Here is a 24,725-nt window from a genome sequence, read left to right as displayed (position 1 = left end):
GCCTCATCCTCTACATCCGCCACTCAGGAGACCCCCACGGAACCTCCCCCTTCGCTCCCTCCCGCTTGGGGTCAACGTAGTGTTGGACCCGGAAGTGGCATCCGGTCACGAGGCTTCGCCGAGGAGGTGGGTGAATCATGCGCGCGCGCGGAGAGGAGTGCTGGAGGGGGGAGGGGAGGGAAGGGGGCGGGGATGATGCAATGTTTGGCAAACGGGGTCTGTGCGCGCACGCGCAGGGGACAACGAGGGTGGTGGGAGGTGCGCGAGGGGGAGGGGGTGGAAAGGGGAGAAGAGAGGGCGGGGCGCCAGCTCCCGGCTCCCAACGGCCCCAACGGCTCTGAACCGTGGCTGCTTGTCGGCTGCCTATAGACCGTTCTGCGTGTGCGAAGCCTCACTGCAGCTCGTCTCCCTCACAAGCTGTGGTTCCGCCGAGCCTTAGCCCCCGTTTTATTTCCTCCATAAGGGATCTGCATTTTCGTTCGCCCTCTCCTAGCTAATAGGCACATTAGGCCTTTTGAACCTCCCTCCTTTGACACTCTCCATCCACTCCCTAGGACTTTCTTCTTAAAGGGATCTCTTTTAGCCCCCTAACTCCCCCAAAAAGGGGCGGTGATACTTGAATCTCTTTGGTAGTCACCTTCAGCTTCTCTCAGGAGAGCACCCTGGACTTTATCTTTGTGAAGTTTCTGATGAACCCTCAACATGCCAGAATTCGTGTTCTTTGCCCAATGCACCGGATTCTCAACCGTTTCCCCACATATCTTCCCCCAAGACTCTCTTGTGCCCTTCACCAAAGACCAAGACCCGCCCTTTTCACAAAGCCACACAGCAAGTCCTGTGACCTCCACTGCTGTTAGGAGCGGGACACAGGCTCCTGCCCCCAAGGTGTTTGGAGTTGTGACCTACAGTAGAGCTTTGGGACATGTGAGTGCACTTGAGCGCATGACTGCCCTGGGCTGGCATGTCAGAAGTCCAGATTCCAGCCTCAGCTGCTCCTCACTTGTCCAGGGATCTTAGACCAGCCACCTAATCTCTCTATGCATTACTGTTCTTGTTTGTAAATTAAAAATGAATTGTGAAGATAAAATGAGAGAACTATGAACTTGGAGGCAGTGTGAACAAAAGTAAAAAGCACCATGTAAAATGCAAGGTATTTTTCTTATACCATTAAGTAAAAAACAGAGGCTATGTGGTGGCCTGTTACATATCCTGGCATACCCTCATAGGCGCAGCCAGAGTTTGTCTAATTAGAAACTATCACAAGGCCGGCTGTGATTGGATAGCAGGCTTAGGTGGTGGTCTGGCAGTGACAGGTTCTTGGCCAGGCTGCTCCATCTCTCCAGATGTCCATTTCCCCTTCTGTAAATGGGGGTGGGCATGGTGTGTATGGGCTAGACCAGATGGTCTCTCCTGGCCCAGACAGACCAGGTTGTCAGTGACAGGCAGAGGTCATGTGACTTGACAGACCCGAGGTCGTGTTGTGACATGTTGACCTGGGGAGGCGGGTCAAGTCCCAGCACACTACCCGGGAAGCCTTTGGGGCGGGGCAGGACAAGTCGCGACTTTCATCTTTTGGGGCGGGCCCCTCCCGGCCCTGGCATTCCTGGCTCCCCAGTAGACTGTGGCTTTGGAGGGGCCCTTCCCCGGAGAGGGCGGGGATTGGCCCACCGGTGGCCTGGGAAGAGGCACAGATCCTTCCGCGGAGCACGGAGAGGGGGGGCCGCGTGGGGTGTTTGTTCTCTTGGGGATTAATGGGGGGTTGTGGGGGAGGGGTAGGCGCGCTCCCGCATGCGCACTGCCGCCCCTCCTGTTGGCTCGTCGTTGTCCACTGGGCGGGGGCCCGGCCCCGCCCCTCTCCCGTCCGGGCAGCGGCGGCGGCGGCGGTGGCGGCGGCGGCGGCGGCAGCGGCGGCGGTGGCGGCTGCAGCAGCTTGCGCGGTGCCTTCTGGGAACGGAATCCCCAGGGCTGCCCCTGGCCCCCATGGCGCATGCGCCGGAGGCCGCTCGGTGATCCGCGGCGGCGGCGGCGGCGCTTCCTGCTAGGACCGGCTGGGGCCATACCGGAGGCTCGGGCTCCACCGACCCTCCTCCCACTCCCTCCCACTCACCCTCTGGGCCGCGACTGCGCAGGGCGGGGCCGGCCGAACCATGGGCCGCGGTGAGTGCGGGGCCCGGCCCCCCCTGCCCCTCCCCCTACTCTCTCCTCCAGTCCCTACCCTCTGCCCCCTCCGCGTCCTTTCGGCCCCTTTACCCGGCCTCATCCTCACTCCCCCGCCCTCACCTGCCCCCGCCGTTTCTCTCTCGCTGCCTGACTTCTGCCTTCTTCACCTCCCTCCCCTCAGTGCTTCGCCCACCCTCCGCCCGTCCTCTCCCCAAGTTCCTTCCTACTTCGTGCGCCTTCCCCTCCTCCCCAAGCTAAGGGAAGCAGGCAGGGGTGACAGGGCGCCTTGTTATGAGAGGGAAAGTTTGGAAGCCGCCAATGTGGTGTGGGAGTGACGGTGAGGTTGGGGGAGATCCTTGCACGTTTAAGAGGCGTCCCCACATATCGGAGGAGAGCCCCTCTTGAAGCTAATTTGAAGCCAGTGGGATGGGAGATTCTGAATCCCTTTGCCTTAGATTTTGGGGAAAATCAGAAGCTTCTCAGGATCCTGGGAGAAGACCCAAATGAACTAGATCAATGATCGTCTAAAGAGCAGGCATGGGGGGAGTTCTGCTGGTACCACTCTAGGGGGCAGTTAGGCAATTGCCCGGTAGCCTGCAGGGCAATCTGTACTTTTTATATGATCTTCCTGGGGGAGGGAACAGCAGGGGCCAGAGTTTCTGGGAAACTTCCTAGTAACCTGACATTATGGGAATGTGCCCACACTCTAGGTGGAGGTCTTTTGACCCTGATGGGACAAAGGGGCCTTGCTCTTCATAATTGTTAAGTTCCTGGGAGTTGGGGGTCTGGTCCTCTGGCCCCTAGGGACTAGGCTTGGAAAGGATGGTTATGGACTCAGCTAGCAGATCCTTGAGATCTTTACAAGCAGTTATCCCACATTATTAAGGATCTTTCTTCCATTGAGAAAGCCCTGGACTGTGGTGCTCTCCTGCACTGGGCAGATTCCTGACACTCCCTTCTTGTGTTGCAGGTGTGGGCTAAGCAGGCGGCCCTGGCTTTATACTGGACCCCACAATGTTTGCAGAGATGTTCAGGTAGCCATGGTGGTATGACAGAGGGTTTTCTCTTATTCTCCCTCCCAGCTCTCTGAGGGTTTCCTCTTGCCACACTAGCTCTTCCCCTGGGTTCTCTTGGGTCTTGGACAACCTTTGCCTTCTTGGAGTACTCCCTCAGGTACCCAACCCAGCTCAGTCCTCCTGGTGCCCACATGGATGTCTGTGTTATCAGGCACGTGGGAGCTGATTACACACAATGAATGGGGGCAATGAGAGCAGTGGAGCAGACAGAGCTGGAGGCCCTGTGGCCACATCTGTCCCCATTGGCTGGCAGCGCTGTGTTCGAGAGGGTGCTGTGCTCTACATCAGGTATGGATCTTCAGAGCTCCTCAAGTTCCATCACCCCAGACACAGCCGAGAACTCTGCTACTGTATTGCTCTCTTCTTCCTTCTTCAGCGTTTTTGCTCTCTGTATCTCTGGCCCTTTGAAACAGTTCTCCCTTTTTCTGTCTCTTCTCACATTTCTTATTCTCTGCCTTTCCTAGAAAGGTCTTTAACTTGACTTACAAACTGTCCTGTAGGGGTGTTTCCCGATTCAATGTCAACTAACTGTATATTCTCTTGACACTGTATCTTCTCAGCCCAAGTGGCACAGAGCTGTCTTCCTTGGAGCAAACCCGGAGCTACCTCCTCAGCGATGGGACCTGCAAGTGTGGTCTGGAGTGTCCACTCAATGTCCCCAAGGTCAGAGTGCTGAGGGGTGCCAGAGAATACAGGGATAAGCCTAGAAATTTGATGCAAATCATTGACCCTGGTAGTCTTTCTTACAGATTCCCCTCAGGGCCCCTGTCCATGCCTTCTACCTTATAGGTTTTCAACTTTGACCCTTTGGCCCCGGTGACCCCGGGTGGGGCTGGGGTGGGGCCAGCATCAGAGGAGGACATGACCAAGCTGTGCAACCACCGGCGGAAAGCCGTTGCTATGGCAACCCTGTACCGAAGCATGGAGACCACCTGCTCACACTCTTCTCCTGGTGAGTCTTCTTCACTTTACAGAAAGACTGAGGAAAATTTAAGGACCTGGATGGAGGAATTCTATGAGAGGGAACAAGGAAAAGGGCGGAGTGAAGCTTGGTGAAAGGAGGGGGCAGGGAGGCTAGGAACTTATGGGAGGTGGGACTGGAAAAGACAAAAGAAAGTTCTGGAAAGGGGAGCCTCAGGCTGATCCTTCATTTCTCGTTTATTGCAGGAGAGGGAGCAAGCCCCCAAATGTTCCACACTGTGTCCCCAGGGCCCCCCTCTGCCTGCCCTCCCTGTCGAGTCCCTCCTGCAGCTCCACTTAATGGGGGCCCTGGTTCCCTTCCCCCAGAACCACCCTCAGTTCCCCAGGCCTTCTCCTCTCTAGCAGGGCCCCGGGGGATCTTCCCAGTCCCTTCTGGGGGCAGCAGCAGCCCCCATTTCCTCCCAAGGGGCAATGCTCCCTCTCCAGCCCCACCTCCTCCACCTGCTATCAGCCTCAATGCTCCCTCATACAACTGGGGAGCTACCCTCCGATCCAGCCTGATGCCCCCTGACTTGGGCTCTCCTCCAGCCCCCCGTGTCTCCTCCTCACCACCTTCAGACCCTCCCTTCCACTGTAGTGATGCCTTAACATCCCCTCCCCTGCCCTCTAGCAATAATCTCCCTGGCCCCTCTGGTCCTGCCACTCAGCCACCAGTGTCTTCAGCCACTATGCACCTGCCCCTGGTCCTGGGACCCCTGGGAGGGGCCCCCACAGTGGAGGGGCCCGGGGCATCCCCCTTCCTTGCTAGCAGCCTACTCTCTGCAGCGGCCAAGGCACAGCACCCCCCGCTGACCCCTCCCAGCACTTTACAGGGCCGGAGGCCCCGTGCCCAGGCGCCTTCAGCCTCCCACTCATCACCCCATCCTTCTCAGCGTCGGCCCCGCCGACCCCCAACTGTATTGCGATTACTAGAAGGGGGAGGCCCTCAAACCCCTAGACGCAACCGTCCTCGGGCCCCTGCCCCTGCCCCCCAACCCTTTCCTCTTGCAGAGCCATCCCAACCAATTCTCCCTTCTGTGCTGTCCCTGCTGGGACTCCCCACCCCTGGCCCTTCCCACTCTGATGGAAGCTTTAACCTTTTGGGGTCAGATGCACACTTTCCTCCTCCCCCAACCCTCTCCTCAGGGAGCCCTCCCCAACCCAGGCACCCCATCCAGCCCTCCCTGCCTGGGACCACCAGTGGCAGCCTCAGCAGTGTGCCAGGTATGTGAGTGTCATGGAGCCCTTCCTCACTGTGGGTAGAAAGAGACAGCCAAGGCATTTAGGGGAGAGTTTAGAGAGTTCTTTGTTGGTTTTCTGGGTTGGTGGCAGGGTGGTTGGGTTCTTTGGATACTGTGAAAAAGAGCCTCCCTTGAGCCGAATCTCTCTCTTCCTTTGCAGGTGCCCCTGCCCCACCAGCTGCCTCCAAAGCCCCCCTAGTCCCCAGCCCTGTGCTTCAAAGCCCATCTGAAGGGCTTGGGATGGGGGTGGGCCCAGCCTGCCCTCTGCCTTCCCTAGCTGGTGGGGAGGCCTTTCCTTTCCCCAGCCCTGAGCAGGGCCTGGCGCTGAGTGGAGCTGGCTTCCCAGGGATGCTGGGCGCCTTGCCTCTCCCTCTGAGTCTGGGGCAGCCCCCACCGTCTCCATTGCTCAGCCACAGTTTATTTGGCATGCTGGCTGGCGGAGGGGGACAACCTCCCCCTGAGCCCCTGCTGCCCCCACCAGGAGGACCTGGCCCTCCCCTAGCCCCAGGCGAGCCCGAAGGGCCTTCGCTTTTGGTGGCTTCCTTGCTTCCACCACCTGCCTCAGACCTTCTCCCACCCCCTTCAGCACCCCCTAGCAACCTTCTTGCCTCTTTCCTGCCCCTCTTGGCCCTGGGCCCTACAGCTGGGGATGGGGAGGGATCTGCAGATGGAGCCGGGGGTCCAAGTGGGGAGCCATTTTCAGGTTTGGGAGACCTGCCCCCCCTCCTTTTTCCCCCACTTTCAGCCCCCCCTACCCTCATAGCTTTAAATTCTGCGCTGCTGGCTGCCAGCCTGGATCCCCCCTCGGGGACGCCCCCCCAGGTGAGGATAGAGGGTGAGTGGGTGGGACAGAACAACAGGTAGAATCAGAGATGGGAACTGGGAATCAAAGGCTTTTGGTTTTAGGCGTGAGCTCTTCCTCAGGGACTTTGGGGAAGTTCTTGGCTGGGGGTAGGAACCCGGTCTGTGTTTAATAACCAATGGCCTACCTCCCGTTAGACTTCAGTGAGGTTGTATATGTGGAAGTACCATAAATCTGTTGAACACTTTACATATGTAAGTGCTACAACTATTCTTCCTCCTTAGTCCTGTGTCCTGAGTGCCCCCCAACCTGGACCACCTACCTCCAGTGTCACCACGGCAACTACTGACCTGGGGGCCTCCTCTCTGGGCAAGGCCCCCTCCAACTCAGGGAGACCCCCCCAACTTCTTAGCCCTCTGCTGAGTGCCAGCCTGCTGGGTGAGTCTGAGGGAAGACTTGGTGTGGAAAACAAGAGGGAAGCAGTAAAAATTGGGAGTAGAGGACTGAATGGATTAGAAGAGAAAGTTTGTGGTCAGTGGATAAAGACTAGAGACAATAATAAGGTCTGTTCAGCCTAATTGGTTTGCCTGGGGAGACCCCTGATGTTGTAATTCAACAGGTGACCTGTCTTCACTAACCAGCAGCCCTGGAACCCTCTCCAGCCTGTTGCAGCCTCCTGGCCCTCTTCTCTCTGGCCAGTTGGGGTTGCAGCTCCTCCCTGGGGGGGGAGCTCCCCCACCCCTCTCAGAGGCTTCTAGCCCCCTAGCCTGCCTGCTACAGAGTCTCCAGGTGAGGGTATGGATGTGTGTGTTTGTCAGAGAATTTCTTCCCAGACTGGAAATTGCTTTTGGTGGCTTTCTGAGTTACATTAGCATAGGGATTGTGATTGAAATCAAGATTTTCTTTTTTGCCTCCAGCTCCCTCCAGAGCAGTCAGAAGCCCCCTGTCTGCCCCCTGAGAGCCCCACCTCAGCCCTTGAACCGGAGCCTGCCAGGCCTCCCCTCAGTGCCTTAGCCCCACCCCATGGTTCTCCTGACCCCCCAGTCCCTGAGCTGCTCACTGGGAGGGGGTCAGGAAAACGGGGCCGGCGGGGAGGAGGGGGACTTAGGGGCATTAATGGTGAGGCCAGGTCAGGCCGGGGCCGAAAGCCTGGGAGCCGGAGGGAGCCTGGCCGGCTGGCCCTTAAATGGGGAGCACGTGGTGGCTTCAATGGACAAATGGAACGGTCCCCAAGAAGGACCCACCACTGGCAACATAATGGGGAGCTGGCTGAAGGGGGTGCTGAGCCCAAGGATCCACCCCCTCCTGGGCCCTATTCTGAGGAGCTTAAGGTAAGTGCAGTGATACGGGCGTGGGCTGAAGGGCTCTGAGGAAAGGCTGGGGCCATGGTGCCATTTTCTTACTTTTCCCACACACAGTCCATCTTTTCTCAGGTGCCCCCTGGGGTAGTCAGAAAGTCTCGTCGTGGCAGGAGGAGAAAGTACAAGTGAGTGTTGGGTCTACCACAACCCTGGCCTCTCCCCCATTTTTATGATTATAGAAATGTTCCAAGTGATTTTCAAACTAGGGCAGGTACTTATTTGATATGAATAAGGACAGTATACCTTTACAATTCAAATGTAGAAAGTTTCCCACCCAAACCCTGAAATCCATCTGGTCTGAGGAAGGTGTCCCTGATCATCTGTGCTCCTTATTGCAGCCCTACCCGAAACAGCAATAGCTCTCGCCAGGACGTTACCTTGGAACCCAGCCCCACAACTCGAGTAAGTGTGTGTTAGTATGTGTGTGTGGCCTATACATGGGAGCGTGGGTATATAAGGGATGGGGCAGGAGGAAAGGAGGGTTAGAGGGAAGAGGAAGAAAAAAGGGACTTCCCGATACCCAGCTGTTTGATCACTTCTATCTCTCCTCTTATATAGGCGGCTGTCCCTCTGCCTCCACCACGGGCCCGCCCTGGCCGTCCTGCCAAAAACAAGAGGAGGAAACTGGCCCCGTAGCAGCCATACCTGGAGCTGGATCTGACCCTGATTGGGGAGAGCTGAGTGCTGAGCCTTGGGAGAGCCTGCCAGCCACCTGCACCTGTGGACAGTGGGTGGGGGCACTACTCCTCACTCAGAGCACAAATGCAACCGCTTCCCCTACAATCCCATCCTGAGCCATTGCAAGGGGTAGGGAAGCTTACCCCCCCGCCCCAAAGCCATGTCACTGAAAAGGCCTGGGGAGGGGGTGGTATATGGCCCTCTCCCTACCAGGCGCTAAGGGGAACACCCCCTTCCCCAGGTCTTTATTTGTTTAAGTTATTTTTGCACAAATGACTCTCTTATATTTAATTCGACTTCATTGCCTCCCTTTTTAAAGCCAGCAGGCTCAGTTTACAAACCTGTGAGCTACTGTTGGCTGCTGCCCTCCTTCCCAGTGAAAGGTACAAAGCAATAAGCATCATGCATTCTCCCCTCACCCCTGAACACCCCTCTGGCTCTGGCTCTGGCTCAGGTTGCTCAAAGCACAGATCCCCTCTTACCCCTATCCCCAGGTTTGAAACACATAGCCTCATTTTAAGGTATAGCCAGGTTCCCTCACTTTCCTCTGGGATTATAAAAATGGGGTAAGGGGGCAAAGAGAGCCCTCTGGGCCTCTCCTCCCATACACACTACACTGCCCCTTCTCCCCCCCATCAAAACGCTCAGAGACGTTGTGATGATGCGACTGAGGATTATGCAACGTGGTCCAACCGGAGCGGCCAGCACGACCAGCTGTCCAGGGGCTGCCTCCTGCCTTTTCTTTTGTAAAGACAAGACCCTCGGGAGTTTTAATTCTGTTTTGTACTTGCCCTGTGGGGCTTCCACTGCTTTTCTATGGGAGACACTCTTAATTTAACAGATGAGAATATTTTGAAATTCTGGCTCTGGCTCTGTACTCTTTTTTTTTTTCCCCCTCTTAGTTCTTTGGTGAGAACAGGTTACAATATAAATCCTCCTCTTGTGGTAGAGTGGCTTAGACCACCTATTAAGCCTGTGAATGTGTCTATGTCTCAGTGCTGCCTCTTCCCCAGGAAAAGCAGAGGTCACACAGAGTACAACAGCATTTAATGGTCAGAAACAGTTGTACAGTATTACAGTCAGCCACAAAAGCTGTTCTGGAGGGCAGAACCAAACCCTTCCCCACACCAGGCAAAGTAGTAGTGGACATGAGTCGGCATGGGCTAGGCCCAAGGCCTCATTCTTGGGGCTTGAGGGAAGACCACTATATCAAATATCCCCCAGTTGGAATTCTGTATTCAGTAGGGTAGGAGTATAAACCCCACATGCAAGAAGAACCCCTTGCCCCCAGTGTCAAATGGGATGGGATGCAAGAATTATACTTAAGAGGAAACCACTGCAGGGACAGCCCTATGTAAGCTGTTAACAGAGTTCAAGGGGTAGGGAATCCCCCTGGTCCCCATCTCCCAAAAGTGCTCACTTTCCCAGCCTCTTCATCCGGTCATCAATGCTGGCAAAGTTCCTCTCGACTGTGGCCAGATTTTCACGCATGGTCGTCTGCACCTAGAAAGTGACAGAGTGGTTTGACTTTGTTGGGTCCTGGTGCTCAAGGCCACCTGGATGAAGACCTGAAGAAATTCGCTGAGAGGAGAAGAGGAAGCAGCATAGCTTATGAGGCCCAGAGGGGGGATGTTTACGGCAGTAGTTTTAAAACTCTTTGGAGTACCATGGAACTAGCTCAGGAAGAAGCAGCGTTCAAAGAATTCCCATCCTGACTTTAACCAGTACAGTTCATCTGTTTATGTGATAGAGGACCAAGTAAAATTCTGTTGAAATGACGGTTTTACCGGTTCAAGATTTTTAGAAAATTGCTCTAAAAGAAGGAAATTCCATTACATCAAGTATTTTACATATATTTTCATTTATCTTGATGGTCCAGTGATGCTGGTGTCTTGACTTTAAAGCCCCCTCCAGCACTGAGAACAGTGCCTCCAACAGAAATTGAGGCCGGGCATGGCTAAGGAATGAAGCTGAGGCTCTCTGCCCACCCATGGTCAGAAAGGAAGTAGCAGAACCAGGTTGGAGCCTGGTCCCTGATTTCAAAGCCTTAATTCATTCCAGGGTAGAAAGGAGCACCTGGGTGAGGACCCCAGGGAGAGTAAAGCTGAGACTACAGAGGGAAAGGGTAGGCTTTATAGGAAAAGCTGGTGCTTATTTAACCCCAAAATTTGGCCATATTATTTTTCGTAATCCACGTAACTGAGTGAGACAGGTGTAATCTACAGAAAGGAAGAAGGAAGTTCATACGTTAAGTCATCAAATGTCCCATAACCACTGAGTGATAGCGTAGAAACTCAAGCCCAAACCATGCCAGACCAGCAGGCTACAAAATGGCCTAAGGCAGAACCTTATGAAAGGAAGTTGGAGAAGCTAGTCTGTGCTGGAGAAAGGAGGTGGCAGATCAGTCAAGGGACACACCTGGGTCAAGAGAGTGGTATTGTCCTTGAGGGAACTAGCAATCATCTGTTGGGTGGTATCCAAGTGTGTCAGGAGCTGACCAAACTGCATGGCTACAAAAGAAGGTAAGAAAGGTATGGTTAAAACTAGAATCTGAGACTAAAAAGGGAGGAGAACCAAAGTTGTCCACTTTTCAGTTCCTCTTAGCACTCCTGGCAGCTGCCTCCCACCTTGCTCGTGCAACTGTTTGATGGTGATGAGTCTCTGCACCAGCTCAGGAAGGGTGGAGGCGATAGGGCTCCAGCGCTGTATGGTTTCATATAGCTGGTGCACCTGGAGGGACATGACAGGGCACAGAGGGGGATGGCTGAGGTTTTCTGTGAAGTAAGAGCTGTTATTTCACTGGGGTGGGGAAGTAGTCAATGGGCACAAGGAAGCACTGCCCCTTCTCAGCTGTAACAGCTGATGAAGATGGGGACCTGAGGATTCAGTGTGCTCCCATGCTTTGGTATTACTACCAAGGATGACTTGGATAATATGAGGGAGCAGGAAGGGGTAGGTGGATGGGGTAAAGGTGTATTCCTGACCTTACTTTGTGTATCTGCATCCTCTACAGAGGCTTTATGCTTGGCAATCTCATTCACCTTTCCCAGGACACTCTGAAAGCATAGATTTTAAGATTAGGGGTGAGGGCATCCAGGGCTTCCAAAGTCCCAAACTACCCACAATCCAGGTTGCCCTCCACTTAATACCTGTAGCCGAGCCTCCACTTGGTCCAAAACTGCAAGGTCCAGGGCGCTCACCTTTGCTTGCAACAGCTCTACTGTCTCCTGGAGGTGGGACAAGCTTCATGAAGGGGGAAGGATCAGACTAGAAAGAGTCCCACGATATCCCATTACAGTTAATTAATATATAGCTGCTGTTGTTGGATGCTGTCAATTCCAACTCACAGAGACTCTACGGGACAGGGGAGAACTGCCCCCTAGGGTTTCCAAGGCTGTACTTTTTACAGGAGCAGATCACCAGGCTCTTCTTCCCTACTGGTGCTACTGGAGCTACTGGTGGGTTTGAACCAACCTTTTGGTTAGCAGCCAAGAGCTTAACCATTGTGCCACTAGCAGACCCAAAAGCAATTATCAAAGTAAAACCAATCCCAAAATTCCCTCATAATTCAAACATTCCAGTTCCTTCCATACTCACCATAAGACAGGCTCCCTGGAGACCTGCTGAAAGGGGATTCTGGTGGGGAAGGGAGGGAAGAAATCAGTGGCCTTTTTATCTTCATATGATGACCACATTCTCCCATCCTTTCTGGTTCTAGCTGACAACCCATTGGCTGACCCGTGTTAACTGCAACCCTTTCCTGACTCAGCCCAGGCTTATGCTGTGGACCATGGGCTCAGAGTGCAGGACCTGTCTGAGGCTCAGACTAAGTACAGGACAGCACCTGACCTGAGTATCCTGATCACAGCGTAGAGTTGCCTCCAGCTCTGTCAGTCGCTTCTCAAGTTCCGCAACCTAGAGGGAGGAAGGGGGTGAGATTTGCCATCTGCCTTCCTGCTGCTGCCATGGGAGGAATAAGATCTTGTTCTTCTCTGCTCGCTCACTCCGCCCCTGCCCCACCACCACTAAAGGGGCTCCTTTCCCTGGAACACATCTTAAAATCTTAACCAAGAGTAGGTAGGTGAGGAAAACATGGAGAGGATGAGAAGCTGTGGACAGAGCAGCATTCCTAGCACCCTCTTCCCAGGTATGCTTCCTTAGAAGGAGGCAGGAGAGTCTTCGGGACCAAGTACCCGCTCCCACCCCGCCCCAATACTACATACATACTTTGGCAGCTTGAGAGAATTTGTCCTGCTCAGGCCGAGAATGTAGTTCATAAGTGACAAGGCTGCTATCTGGAAGGGCCCCATTGGAGGTCTTTCCCCCTGAACCAGTGCCTTTGGTGTTCTTTGTTGCTTCCAGCTGCAGCAGCAGGCGCCTACATCAGGAGACCAAGTAGTAATACTATGACTTGAAGAAGGTGGATGAGCCCAGTCACTCTCTCACTTTCGCTTCCTAGTCAGCATTCAGGAACAGCTAGGCCCCTTTCCCCTTAGCATCTCTGTCAGTACCTGGCTGAGCCCTTCCCCTCCACAACCCAACCAGCAATGATTTCCCAACAATGGGGGCACCCACTTTGCCAGAGCCCCATCAGGGTCAGTGAGGTTGATCGCAGCATCTGGTCCCAGCAGCTTCTCCAGGTGGGAAGCAACCAACTGCTGCTTCAGGGCTGCCAGCTGTTTAGCCAGTACCACAGGGGTCAGCTTCTCCTCAGTGGCTGACTCCTTCACTGTTGTCTGGTATGAAAAGAGGTGGAGAGACAGTGGGGAGTGGGAAGAATGAATCAAGGGAAAAAAAGGATCAAGACCCTGGATGACAATTGTGGCTGAAAGTCACCTGATGGTCCTTAGCATAGTAGACTGTCAACCTGTAACACTGAAAGTAGAGGCATGTGTACTCCTAAACTCTAAGAAATCTCACCCCTATTCCGGGAGCCTAGGGAGTTCTTCTCCTGCTGGGAGTTCCAGGATCAATGACTGTTAAGTCAGCAGAAAGAGAAGAAAAAGAGTTTATAGTTACCTTGATTTTCTCAACTTCAGTCGTCAGCTCTTGGACCTCATGTAGTAGTCGCTGGTACTTTTGCTGGGGTGTCTCCTTTACTCCCAGGCCCTCTCCAAGCTAAGAAGCAAGCACACCGGGTGATGTTATACCTCTCACTACAGGAAGCCCCAAGAATTTATCCAAACTCTAAGTCTTATGGTATCATGACCAGAATCCACAACACCCTAGGATAGAGGAACTGAAGTAGCCAAAGGCCTATAGACTCCCCAGAACAAACAGAGGGCAGTGTTCTCAACTGCAGCCTGCTGGGTTCTGCAGGACCCTCGACCATAGACAAACTCAGATTCCCAACTGCGTCCCCTTATCTTCCTCCTAAGTGTCAGCTGGATGGAACTCCCACATCATCCCCTCAACACACACACAACAAACCATCTCATAGTCTCCAGATTCATATCCTGTCCTCTTGGTTTTTCCAATACGATCTGAGAAATCTGCCAGAGAAAAGAAAACAGAACTGAGAGCCTGATTGCTTAGATCAGGGAAGCCCAGGAAGAAATTGATGGTTTTAGGTCAGTATAAGGGCTTTCACAAGTGATCTCCACGAGGGAGCCTTTCCTGAAAACAAAAGTCACTAAAACCTGAGGACAGGAAGCCACTTCTCATGCTTGTCCTTCAGGCTTCTTCCCACCCAACTTCTAGCCCAGTCTCACCAAGTCCCTTTGTCCCCACTCTCTTGTCCTTGAACTTGTCATAGGCAGCATTGGGATTGACAATGATGTGCTCCACGCTTGTGCTCGTCAGCTCCTCCTGCAGGAATAGGTGATTCAGACCAGGGGCAGAATTATTCCCACCCTAGAGCTTCCCATACCCCACAAAATCCTCAATCCTTAGGAGACTGGGTCCTATTTTCCAATGGGAAAGAAGGGCAGCTCCATTTCAAGCTGCCAACCCAGGCTCAACCTAGGAAACGGAAGCTTCCTGATAAATTTGGAGTCTCAGTTGTATAAATATTAACACCCTGATTCAACTGGGAACAGAGGCAGCATAACCTCCCCACCCACTCTGTACATAAGTCTCCCCATCCCCCACCCCATCCAACTGGGCCCTCCCAAAGTTTTCTGGCACACACCATGCACTCTAGGCAAAAAACCAACCTGACCTCTTTTAACCTCCCCCTCCCGAAAGCAAATCTCCTTGGTGGCTGAGGAAATCCACTTTAAAGCTAACCTCCCATCCCTGCTGGAGGGAAAGAGGAGAAAAGGCAGACAATCAATCAGGCCAATAATCTGAGGGTGAATATTAGGACTTTAAACCTACTAAAGGGAGAACACCAGCTCTCAGATAAAGAAGTAAGGGTAGCAAAGGGCCTGACCAACAGCCCAGTAATGAGGCTGCTGTGAGGCCAGAGAATTCAGGGGATAAGGAGAAGAGGCAGGGATTACTGGATTATTATTATTATTTTGGATTATTTTTAAAGGGACATCTTAAAAGAAGTACAGGCATTATCTATTTGCCAGGAGCACCTTGGGCAGGGGCTATGTGCAGCCCTGAAACGCAGACAGCTCAGCATCTTTTCAAACAGAAGCTGCAGCACCTGCCCCTTCTCCCTGACCCTCCGCTGTGCACCAAGCACTGAAGCATTTCCAAAGACAGGGGGACACGATAGAAGAAAGTGAAAGAGACTTCACCCTAGAAATTGAAGCAGAGAGGTTCCCCTCTTACTAGATATATACTTTCTGTCCACAGACTCCAATAAGTACACCAAGGCTGGGCACTTCAGACTGCATGTTCTTCCTTCAACTGTCAGAAGCCCAAGAGCTCTCACTACAGTAATGAAGGTAGGGAGAGGGAGACCGAGGAATCCTTTTCTGTTGGAAATCGTATCTCTGCCTTCTACAGCTGTTGTTAGTTGCCATCAAGTCGATTCCGACTCATGGCGACCCCATGTGTTACAAAACAGAACTGCTCCATAGTAGAAAGGCAAAATAAGTCTTCTTTCCTTCGACTAGGGCCATGACTGCACATTAGAATCACTTGGAAAATGTTAAAAAAAAAAAAAAAAAAAAAAAGGTGGTGGGGGGTGGGAGGAAGAAGGGACAAGGAAATAAAGGCCTAGGCTCTCCTCTGTAGATTCTGACTTATTGTTCTGGGGTAGGGCCAGCACACTAGGCTGGTTTAAGGAGCTACCCAGATGATTCTAAAATGCAGCCAGGCCTGAGAACCTCTGCCTTGTGGGGTAAGGGGGAGGGTAGATGGCCATAAGGAAAAAGAGCAGCAGACAGAAGGAAGCCTCATCCTTCATATTTGCTCTCCTATTTTGAGGAGGAATCAATGTGAGTGGCAGCTTCAAAAATAAGCAGAGAAAGGAAATGAGGAGAAAATATTAACTTTGATCTTTAGCTCTTCTTCAGGATGTGCTGGGCAGAGGGGCAATAGCTAAAGATCAAGGGATAATATAAGGGCTCAATGTCCCACATGCAAGTGCCCATTGGCAACTGAGTCCCAAATTATTATCTTTAGCCTTCTCTGAGCACCCACCAGCCCAATAACTGTGGTCTTTGGCCTCCACTCTGTGTTCATCTGAGGACTCATGCTCAGGATAGACAACCATCTTCCCTTAAACTCACACTCAAGAACATGCTATGCCTCACTGTGAGAACCAATCACATTGGCCAATTAATGCCAGTGAGGTAGAAATCCATGTAAACAAACAAAAACAAAACTTTCTTAAAAAACACCAGTGGGAGGCATAACCTTCAGACCGAGAAATTAAACAACTCGTAACCCAGTTTACTGGGTTAGCCCCATTTGTTAAGCCTGTGGTATGGGCCAGGCACTGTCCAGATGAGAACATACTTTCTTATTTACTTTCCTAAAAAAAAAAAACCTACGGCCATCGACTCAATTCCGACTCATAGTGACGCTATGCAACAGAATAGAACTGCCCCATAGAGTTTCCAAGGAGCGCTCAGTGGATTCAAACTGCTGACCTCTTGGTTAGCAGCTGTAGCACTTAACCACGACACCACCAGGGTTTCCACCTTCCTAAATAGGGAACAAAAAACCAAACCAAACCTACTGCCGTCAAGTCGATTCCGACTCATGGCAGCCCCATGTGTTACACAGGAGAACTGAGCTCTATAGTGTTTTTTTTGGCTGTAATCTTTACAGAGGCATATCAGCAGGCCTTTCTTCCACAGTGCTGCTAGGTGAATACGAACTACCAACCTTTTGGTTAGTAGTTCAGGGACCTTAAAAAGAGAAGGGACCTTAAGTAGGGAAAGGGTGGAGTAAAAACGGGCAAACAAAGAAGATGAATTTCAGAGGTTCTGGACAGTAACGGGAATGGGCAGCACTTTCATCCAATTATTCCCTGCTGCAGGAGGACATCCGGGGTCAGGAGGGCTGCCCAACGGTGGCATCCTCTTGGAGCCTCTCTGAGGATGTGGCCCCAGAAGACTCAGGTGGGCAGAACACACTAGTCCTCCAGTGGCACCTATTCTGCCAGTGTCTAGATCTGGGGCATGGGCTGGGGGCAGTGTCATTATAGTGATTTGTGAGATGAAAAAGAGGGATGAGAGATTTAGTGAAGACAAAAAGACAGAGAAATCACTGCCCATTACAGCACCCCGTTAAAAAAGCAGATGAAAGGTCAAGCTTCTTACCAGCTCCTTGCGGTTTCCCCAGAGGTGAAAAAATCAAAAGAGTTAAAAGGAAAGGGAGTGGGGGATGGGGTGAGGGAGGGAAAAAAAAGACAAAATTGTTATTAGCAAATTGTCACATGCACTACATGATAGTCTTCAAACACGCCGCACCACAGGGCCCCTGGGGAGCCTAGCAACATTTTTGGACCGAGAAATTTCCACTGGGGTCACCACATACCCCAAGAGAAAGGGGTGGCAGTGAGGATGTCATAAAGCTTAACTGTTAGTGACAGCAATTTAGGATCATCTGAGAATTAGTAGTTAGATGTTACAAGCTAGTGGCATGGGTAGGAAAGTGCGAGAATAGAAGGCTGAGGTGGGAAGGAAGCTGTAGAGATGGCAGGAAGCTGCAGAGATGATAAAATATGAAGCAGAGGTTATGGAGATTCTGAGGACCTGTAGCTCACTGAGGGTCCATAATTCTCAAGGGGGGGCTCCCCTTACTCGGTCATGGCCCAAGTCTTCCTGTCTCCTGGTTTCTCTAGTTTTGAGAGAATTAAATATCTGGATAGCAGAATCAGTCACAATGAGGGTGGAAAAATGCACATACTCATATGGGTGGTCTGATTTCACTTTAGGTTAGGCAGAATATGTCAGATACAGATGGAGAGTTTAAGGAAACATGAAGTACCTAATTCCAGCCTCATTCTTATTTCTTGCTGCCAGAGGAGAGGCAAAACCTGCTCCTTCATGCACCCTGGCCTATTGGTATCCATCCTGAACTGCTGACCTCACCCCGCAGCTCTGAGGGGTACAGAGCAATTCTGCCATGATGTGCTGGTACAAAGAGTCCAGGGGACACCAAGATTTACAGCCACTACCCCATGTGGAGAATGTTTCTTCAACCCTCAGTTCAAAAGATTCACAGGGGCTGGAGGGTAGACAAGGGTAAAGGGTGAGAATATTCCAAAGAGGACTTATTTTAGTCCAGGCCACATAGATAAGGCTCCCATTTCCAAGCAAGGCTGCTAAAGAACTGCCAGGAAGGAGAATCCAATTGTATACCTGGCCTCTCCAGGAACTCTCTTGATGGGCAGATGAAAATATAAGAGGGTTGCGGATGTTTGCGCGTAAGAAAATCCATGGTGGGATAAAGACAATGCTATTTCCTGTCTCAGAGAGTTAAGTCACAGATACACCTGAACCTCAACCTCTCCATTCCCTGTCTAATATCAGGGTCCAGCCCAGCCAAGACTCCTCCTTCAGTCCAAGGTAGAGGTGGCTCCAGGTCTAATACTCTAGGCTGAGATGTCTCTACACAGAATGAGCAGCTGGGTGTAAGGACTCATAGGTGTACACGTGTGAACACATGACGAGAGACAGACACTTTGTACCTTTCTCTTACTTGCCACACCAAGCTAAAGCCAGTTTGGGAGAAACTCAAGAAGAGGGAGGACAATGGGCCATGAGTTAAAGTTCAAATCATATGGAATAAACAAAACAGATGAGGGCAGAAAATCAAAGACAAGGAAAAGTGGCATATTAGTTTGTAAACAGTATATACCACCTCCAGGTCTGTGGGAGTATTTTATGCATAATTCCTGTAACCTGGAGCAGTAAAGTCACCACAGAAACCTAGTACACCACAGTCACCTTGACTGGAAAATCCCAGGTGCCCTGATCATAGGTATCAGCTTACCTGGTACATGATTCCCAGTCCCTCTCACTAATGGACTTCCAGACTCCCCAGGGCTGTGTGGCTAAGTGGCTACGCCTCAAAGGACAAGACCTGAGGTTCGAAATCAGACAGAGGAGGCCACTGCTGCTCTCTGAGCCTGTTCTGGCTCTGTGCCAAAGCTGCAGCCAGGGGGGCTTCAGAACCATGATGACAAGGAAGATGGATAATGCTGTAGAATAAAACTGTCCAGGATGGATCCACATATGTGGACCATCCATTAATTCTCAAGGAGGGGTTCAGAAGCAGAGAGACTTGTGAAGTATAAATAATCCAAATTATTTTTATATTAAAACTGCATACAACACCGGCCCCCTCCCCCTTTTCTCTAAAGGCTTAGCATAAGGGGGATATCAAAATGAGTTTTTTCCTATGGATAATCCACACACAGCTAACAAGTCATGACTGTGGTTGTTCCTCACCCTAGAATAACTAAAAGTCAGTCCTTTTCACTTAATTCCATTCTAGTATGAGGAGGAGAAAGGCAAGTCCCTTCTAACTCTTGCCCCTAAATGCCTCACGTCCAAAAGCATTCATAGCCTCCATGTTTCCATCCCATCCTTCATCGGACAGTTTTATTTTGCAGATCTCGCACTGGGGAGAGACAATAATTCATGGATCAGAGTTGTACTTCTATACTTGATTAATTATCTTTAAACATGAGGCCAGCAGGCCCCAGAGTGACCCAACTAGGGAATCATTGGAATTTAAAACTATTAACCACAAAAGCACAGTGGCACAGCATTGCATGCAAGATGGCAGATGAAAAAATAACATGCAGAAAAGAAGCATTGAATGGTCTTACTTGTGCAAACTAGTGTCCAGGCAAGGTGGTGAGAAGGGAGGATGGGGGAAGCATTAGGAAAAACTCAGATAAGTTCAAGTGCGCCAACTGTCAATGAACACAATCAAGCATACTCTATGATACCCCAGAGTCTAAGCAAGAGCACCTACTGTTTATCTCAGGCTGCTGGTGTCCAGCACTATTGACTGTTTCAAGAATGGAAGCCTCCGTCAGGGCCCCACCAAGCTCTGGCTAGGTCATTTTCCCCCTTTCACATGGCACTGGGGGGCAGTGATGCCATAAGCAGAGAAACTCAATTCTGTTTTGAGTGAGGTTTTTTTTTAAACTTACTACCATTGCTCCAGTGGTTCAAAAGCCATGAGCAGAATGCCACACAGACCCAAGGCAGGCTGTGGGCCCAGGAGACACAGAATACCATTTGGGAATTAGCTTTCCTGACCAGGCACTTTAAGAAAATTCTCCAAACAAGCCCATCACCTCAATCAATCTGGGAGTGTCTAAAATGAGAAAGGAAATCCTTCCAGACAGAGGAAGAAAGGGCTGGCCTGCTCAGTTTTTTGCTCTATTCCTGTTTTGGAATATTTTACTTCCTGTTAAAATTGTTTTAAAGGAGTAGTAGGAAAATCAGGATCATCTATAATGAAATTAAAATTGCCTATTATTTTCTCCCTTATTCTTCCCCACTGTGAGAACTGAAAAATTTCATGCATAAGTTAAAGTAGCAATTAAAATCTTTAAGGATATTAGAGAACATCATATCCTTCAGGAGCCCAATTTCTTCCAAAGTGGAGGGATCAGAGGAAGGTGGTTTAATGACTGTTAGGGTCAATGCTACCCGACTATTCCTTTAAATAAAAATCTGACACCTTCCGAAAGATTCCACAAGGACCTGGTCATACTGAATATCTCCAGGGAAGGGAACTAAGTGGTGGCGGGCAGGGATGGGAGGGGCTTTTCACTACACAGACTTCAATCTTTTGTTCTATGTGCATATATTACCTATTCTAAAAATTAAAAAAAAAAGTTGAAAATAATCTGGAGGCTAGGCAGAGAATGCTGTTGCCAGGGGCTAATAAGGCTGACTGAAAACCGCTGATTTAGCCACAAAAATGGTTATGTGCACTTGTCATGTGTTCTAGGTCTTGGCAAGGTACATAAGGGGATAGGCTGCTGGTGAGAATCCAGGCCTAATGGGCATGAGATCTTTGGACAGTCTAAGGACAACCCGCTGCTCCTTGAGTTGCACATATACGTCAGTATTAAGTGCAGCAGCAGAGCCATTACTCAGCTGACTTCCTGAAAGCTGCTCTCCTAATGCCCATAGGGACAATCAGGGGCCAGAGATATTAGCTGACACCAGGAAACATCTCAGCCCTGAGGGCTTCTGGAGCAGCTGAAGGTTCCCCGCCCCACTTACTCCTCCCTAGTGATAGAGAGCCACTTAGCTGAGCCTTAGGTGATGGACGCCAACTGGATTCCTCCTGTGCTCACCATCTCACTCCTAAGCACTGCTATACCAGCATCCTGGGCAACATGCCACAAGAAATGAAGACTCATGGTATCCTCTCTCCCCATCAGCCACCCCACTAGACACTACTAAAATAGGCTGCTCTGGCTCAGTGGGGACAAACAGCCAATCAGAGATGCACATTTAGGCTCTTCCATGCCTAGAATGGTTGTCATCTTCTTTTTATTAAGAGATGTCCCAGTTGCTTCAAAAGGAAAATTGCAACTTTTTTTTTTTTTTCTGGTCTAAAAAGGGGACTGCTTTGATACTGCCTTTTTTTTTTTTTTTTTTCAGTCATGGACAAAGTTACAAAGTTCCATTCATTATCTTACCATGAAGGCTTGATAATTTTTAGGCAGAGGCTTAGGACAGAATTGAGCAGTCTGTGAACCGTGGCAGTACAGTGAAGTCCTCAGCATCTATATCCCTATCCTGTGAGGCCAGAGGCAGCTTCCTAATAAGATACCTCTTAGAATGACAGGTGCACACCCCGGTCCTTGGGCAACAACATTATTCTGCATTGATCTCCAGATACTCAAGCTTGGGGGACAGCCTGACATGCCAGCAGATACAGAAGCCACAAAGACACACCACTGAGAGGGGACAGGGAAGGTGTTCCCCACAAAGTAGGAACCACTTCCACATGGGGGAATCAAATAAGGAATAAGTGAGTACGCCAAGCCATACATTATAAGCCAGCAACCAGCGTTCCCCAGAACTAACCAGCCCACAGATACAGCCACAGGACTCACAGACACGCGTATTAAGCTTGTTCCCTCTGACTCCTGATAACACCTTCACTCAGATCTCACACCATTAACGTGACTTCAGCCCAGGTCTGGAAATAATAGAACCTGAAACATATCTTGTAAGATATGCTAATGGATCTTTGCCCACCTTGGCACTTACATACCGAGTTTCTACTATGTTGATTTTCATTCACTCAATTTTGTTTTTTTCTTCCCTGCTTCCTAACTCCCCTATTAGTCTGGGGGCTTCCTGAGTGCAGGAACATTTCTTCCTTCCTCTGCACTGCACAAAAATCAGCACACAAGCAAGACATCCAGTCAACAATGCTAAGTAGTCCCCCTCCTGGCTCAAATATGTCCATAGCTAGCTAATTCCTTCCTCCTCAGTCCCCTTTCTCTCTCTAAAATCTCCAAATCATTTTCTTACTCTTTGCCCAATGGATACTAAACATTCCTATAAAATAGTCCTCTATACTTCAAAGTCTAGCTCTTGGTAGGGTCTTGGTAGGATACTGAAGTGAAATACTTTACGAAATAAAAGGCCTAGTCCTAACCTCAAGTGTTATAAGTGTTCAGGCTTCATGATTTATTACCATGGGCTAGAACCCATGAGCCTAACTAAGTCTCTAGCCCCAACCTAACTGTTTTTGAGATAATCTAATTTGATTAAAAAGGCCCAAGGATCAGGGTTTTGCAAGTAGGTCTTCTTGGTTATATTTCCACTGACCTCTTTTTCCTGGCATTACTTATTGGTGGCTGTAGGCCCAGTGAGGCCTTTGCAAGTCCTGCAACCTACATACCACCTAGGCTGGGGTTGGCATACCCACTTATTGCTGTGACTCGCCAAAGAAGGGAAAGGCCCTGCCTGGGAAAGATACATCAGAGTCCAGAAGAGTCCTGAGGCAGCACGGTCTTACCGCATCAAACTCCGCTTGATCATCCTCAGGTAGGTCACTGGTCTCATAAACATCTGGCTCGTTCCTGGCCTGCAGGCAGAAGCAGTGATCACCAGACCTCACCACCCAGCATATCCACCAACACCCCTTCCTCCATTCCACTTGAACAAACAGAAAAGGCAGGCTGTGATGCCAGGATCCTGTCCTTTCTCTTCCACCTGTCCCTAACAGCATGTCAGTTCCCCATGACTCAGTGGGGTGGGGATGACAGAGGGGACAACTGGGACCTGATTGTAAATGGTATGTACTGATGACAAAGATGTTACTCATTACTCTGAATCTGAAGGCTGGGGGAGCACGTCCTTGGCAATCATATCACAAGTAGGTGAGGGCTATCCTTGAATTAGGCCCGGAGCACCACTACCCCGGCACAAGGGTTAAGCATGAGTCGGGACCAAGGTCCTGTGATCCAACCCCTACCCTGAAAATACAGACAGAGCCGCACAAAGAGGGAACACGCAGGCATGTGCATGGGGGAAGGGAGGGGCAGATTCCCGGGGGACAGACTTCCACCTCTGACACAAGAAAAGTTCTGCCACCCTAATCTCTTCCTTGGCAGGGTGAAGGCCATCACCAAGTATCCTGGTGTGTGTGTTCTGGGGTGGCGTGAGAGGTGGGGGGTTTATAGGGAGATTTGGGACAGCACGGGAGGTGTTGACACTGGTGGTAACACTAGGGCACAAGTGGTAACGACCAGCAACGACTTCGGGGCCGGGGAGCCGGCGCCTGCCGGGAAGGGGGTCTGGTGCGCCGTCCGACGGCCCAGCTCAGTCGGATAGAAGGAGTCCGGAAGGTGCTGCGGCCGGTCTCGGAGCGAGGGGAACGCGTCCTTGGGGCGGAGGAGGGGCTTCAGGCGGGAGGGGTTTCGGGTTGGTGTCTGTTGGGGGTCCTAGGGTGGTCGGGGGCGCGGTCCTGGGAAGCCGTAGCCAGCCCTGTACTCACAATGCCGGGAAGGTCGGCGTATTTAGGGTCCGCCATGGCGGCGGCGAGGCGGGGTGGGGGGACCGGGGCCTCAGTAGAGCCGGGGCCGGTGTTCAGGTAGGGGAGAGGATGAGTCCGGGTCCCGGGCTAAGACGGCGGCAAAGGGAGCGGCGCAGGAGGCGGAGGAGCCGGAGGTCTCGCGACAGGAGTAGCACAGCAGAAGGGTAAAACAAAAGTCGCGAGAATAGCCTGATGCCACACCTCCGGCTAGGCAGGGATTGGCGAGAACGAGGCCAGAGAATGAGGTAATGGCAGGGATGGAGGGGAAACGCCGCCTGGGATTGTGGGATGTGTAGTCTTGGCGGGCTGGGGTTTGGGCAGGGAACGACAATAACGCGTCTTGAGGAGCTGTTTTACACTACTTATTTTCTTTCTTTTTTACATCAAGTCTGTGAAAGAGATCTTATATTTCCTTTTTTTCAGATGAATAAATTGGAACTCCCAGAAATTAAGTGGCTAGATAAAATCACAAAACTCGTCCTGTTATGGCATAGCCAGGGCTTGAAAAACAAGTAAAATTTAGTAAACGCTTAGAGCATATTAAGAGCTTTGGTGATGTAGTCGTTAAGTGCTATGGCTTCTAACCAAAATATCAGCAGTTCGAATCCACCAGCCGCTCCTTGGAAACCCCATGGGGCAGTTCTACTCTGTCCTACAGAGTCTCTATGAGTCAGAGATGATTCGACGTCCACTTTTTTTTTTTTTTTTTTTTAGTGCGTATTAGGTATGGAAATCTTATCTTCTCAAGTTAGGGGTGTCATAAAATACAGGACGCCTAGTTAACTTTGAATTTCAGAAAAACAACTAATAGTTTTTAGTATAAGGGCGCATGCCATATTTGGGACATACACAAAAAATTATTAATTATCTGAAATTCAAATTTAACTGGGCTTCCAGTTTTTTTTTTTTTAATTTGGCAATCCTATTTCAAAGTTATATAATAGGAAAGTGATACTTCCATATCTGTCAGACCACCCTCTGTGCTCTTAACCACTTCACTAATAGTTTCAAGACCTTTGAATTTCACAGTTCAATAAAATTGAAACAACAACAGCAAATCTTTTTGAGG

At 50.8% G+C, this 24,725-nt stretch overlaps 2 protein-coding genes across 4 annotated transcripts; one reads left to right on the top strand and one right to left on the bottom strand.

Moving 5' to 3' along the window:
- The first annotated feature begins 41 nt into the window (after positions 1 to 41).
- MBD6 (methyl-CpG binding domain protein 6) lies at positions 42 to 9,141 on the top strand. 3 transcript variants are annotated; one of them, XM_023558040.2, is made up of 13 exons: positions 42 to 126; positions 3,131 to 3,194; positions 3,388 to 3,524; positions 3,797 to 3,899; positions 4,026 to 4,188; positions 4,404 to 5,420; positions 5,598 to 6,259; positions 6,524 to 6,677; positions 6,859 to 7,028; positions 7,157 to 7,570; positions 7,658 to 7,725; positions 7,939 to 8,002; positions 8,159 to 9,141. In XM_023558040.2, exons 3-13 carry the CDS (start codon positions 3,412 to 3,414, stop codon positions 8,234 to 8,236), a joined length of 3,006 nt encoding a protein of 1,001 aa, XP_023413808.1. In that variant the 5' UTR covers positions 42 to 126; positions 3,131 to 3,194; positions 3,388 to 3,411; the 3' UTR covers positions 8,237 to 9,141. The 3 variants fall into 3 exon arrangements, with proteins under 3 accessions (XP_023413808.1, XP_064140060.1, XP_064140059.1); XM_064283990.1 differs by lacking the exon at positions 42 to 126 and adding an exon at positions 1,949 to 2,157 and having other exon boundaries at positions 7,673 to 7,725; XM_064283989.1 differs by lacking the exon at positions 42 to 126 and adding an exon at positions 1,949 to 2,157.
- Positions 9,142 to 9,308: 167 nt separating this feature from the next.
- DCTN2 (dynactin subunit 2) lies at positions 9,309 to 23,802 on the bottom strand. Its single transcript, XM_010598291.3, has 14 exons — positions 23,618 to 23,802; positions 22,637 to 22,705; positions 13,990 to 14,086; positions 13,709 to 13,770; positions 13,298 to 13,396; positions 12,854 to 13,014; positions 12,506 to 12,656; positions 12,128 to 12,193; positions 11,876 to 11,914; positions 11,428 to 11,505; positions 11,263 to 11,334; positions 10,906 to 11,008; positions 10,697 to 10,788; positions 9,309 to 9,781 (listed from the first exon to the last, which is right to left on the bottom strand). Exons 1-14 carry the CDS (start codon positions 23,651 to 23,653, stop codon positions 9,695 to 9,697), a joined length of 1,212 nt encoding a protein of 403 aa, XP_010596593.1. The 5' UTR covers positions 23,654 to 23,802; the 3' UTR covers positions 9,309 to 9,694.
- Positions 23,803 to 24,725: the final 923 nt, after the last annotated feature.

The sequence above is a fragment of the Loxodonta africana genome, chromosome 4, assembly GCF_030014295.1.
Source record: "Loxodonta africana isolate mLoxAfr1 chromosome 4, mLoxAfr1.hap2, whole genome shotgun sequence".
Taxonomy (NCBI): domain Eukaryota; kingdom Metazoa; phylum Chordata; class Mammalia; order Proboscidea; family Elephantidae; genus Loxodonta; species Loxodonta africana.
This window is presented reverse-complemented; position numbering and strand designations above follow the sequence as displayed.

Bases quoted from the DNA above. Each gene is read 5' to 3' on its own strand.
- MBD6 (XM_023558040.2), top strand. From the start codon at position 3,412: ATGAATGGGGGCAATGAGAGCAGTGGAGCAGACAGAGCTGGAGGCCCT. The intron at 6,260-6,523 runs GTGAGGATAGAG...CTTCCTCCTTAG, and splicing joins CCTCGGGGACGCCCCCCCAG to TCCTGTGTCCTGAGTGCCCC. The intron at 7,029-7,156 runs GTGAGGGTATGG...TTTTGCCTCCAG, and splicing joins GCCTGCTACAGAGTCTCCAG to CTCCCTCCAGAGCAGTCAGA.
- DCTN2 (XM_010598291.3), bottom strand. From the start codon at position 23,653: ATGGCGGACCCTAAATACGCCGACCTTCCCGGCATT. The intron at 13,015-13,297 runs GTAACTATAAAC...TTTTCATACCAG, and splicing joins CTGAAGTTGAGAAAATCAAG to ACAACAGTGAAGGAGTCAGC. The intron at 11,915-12,127 runs GTCAGGTGCTGT...CTTCCCCACCAG, and splicing joins GCTGTGATCAGGATACTCAG to AATCCCCTTTCAGCAGGTCT.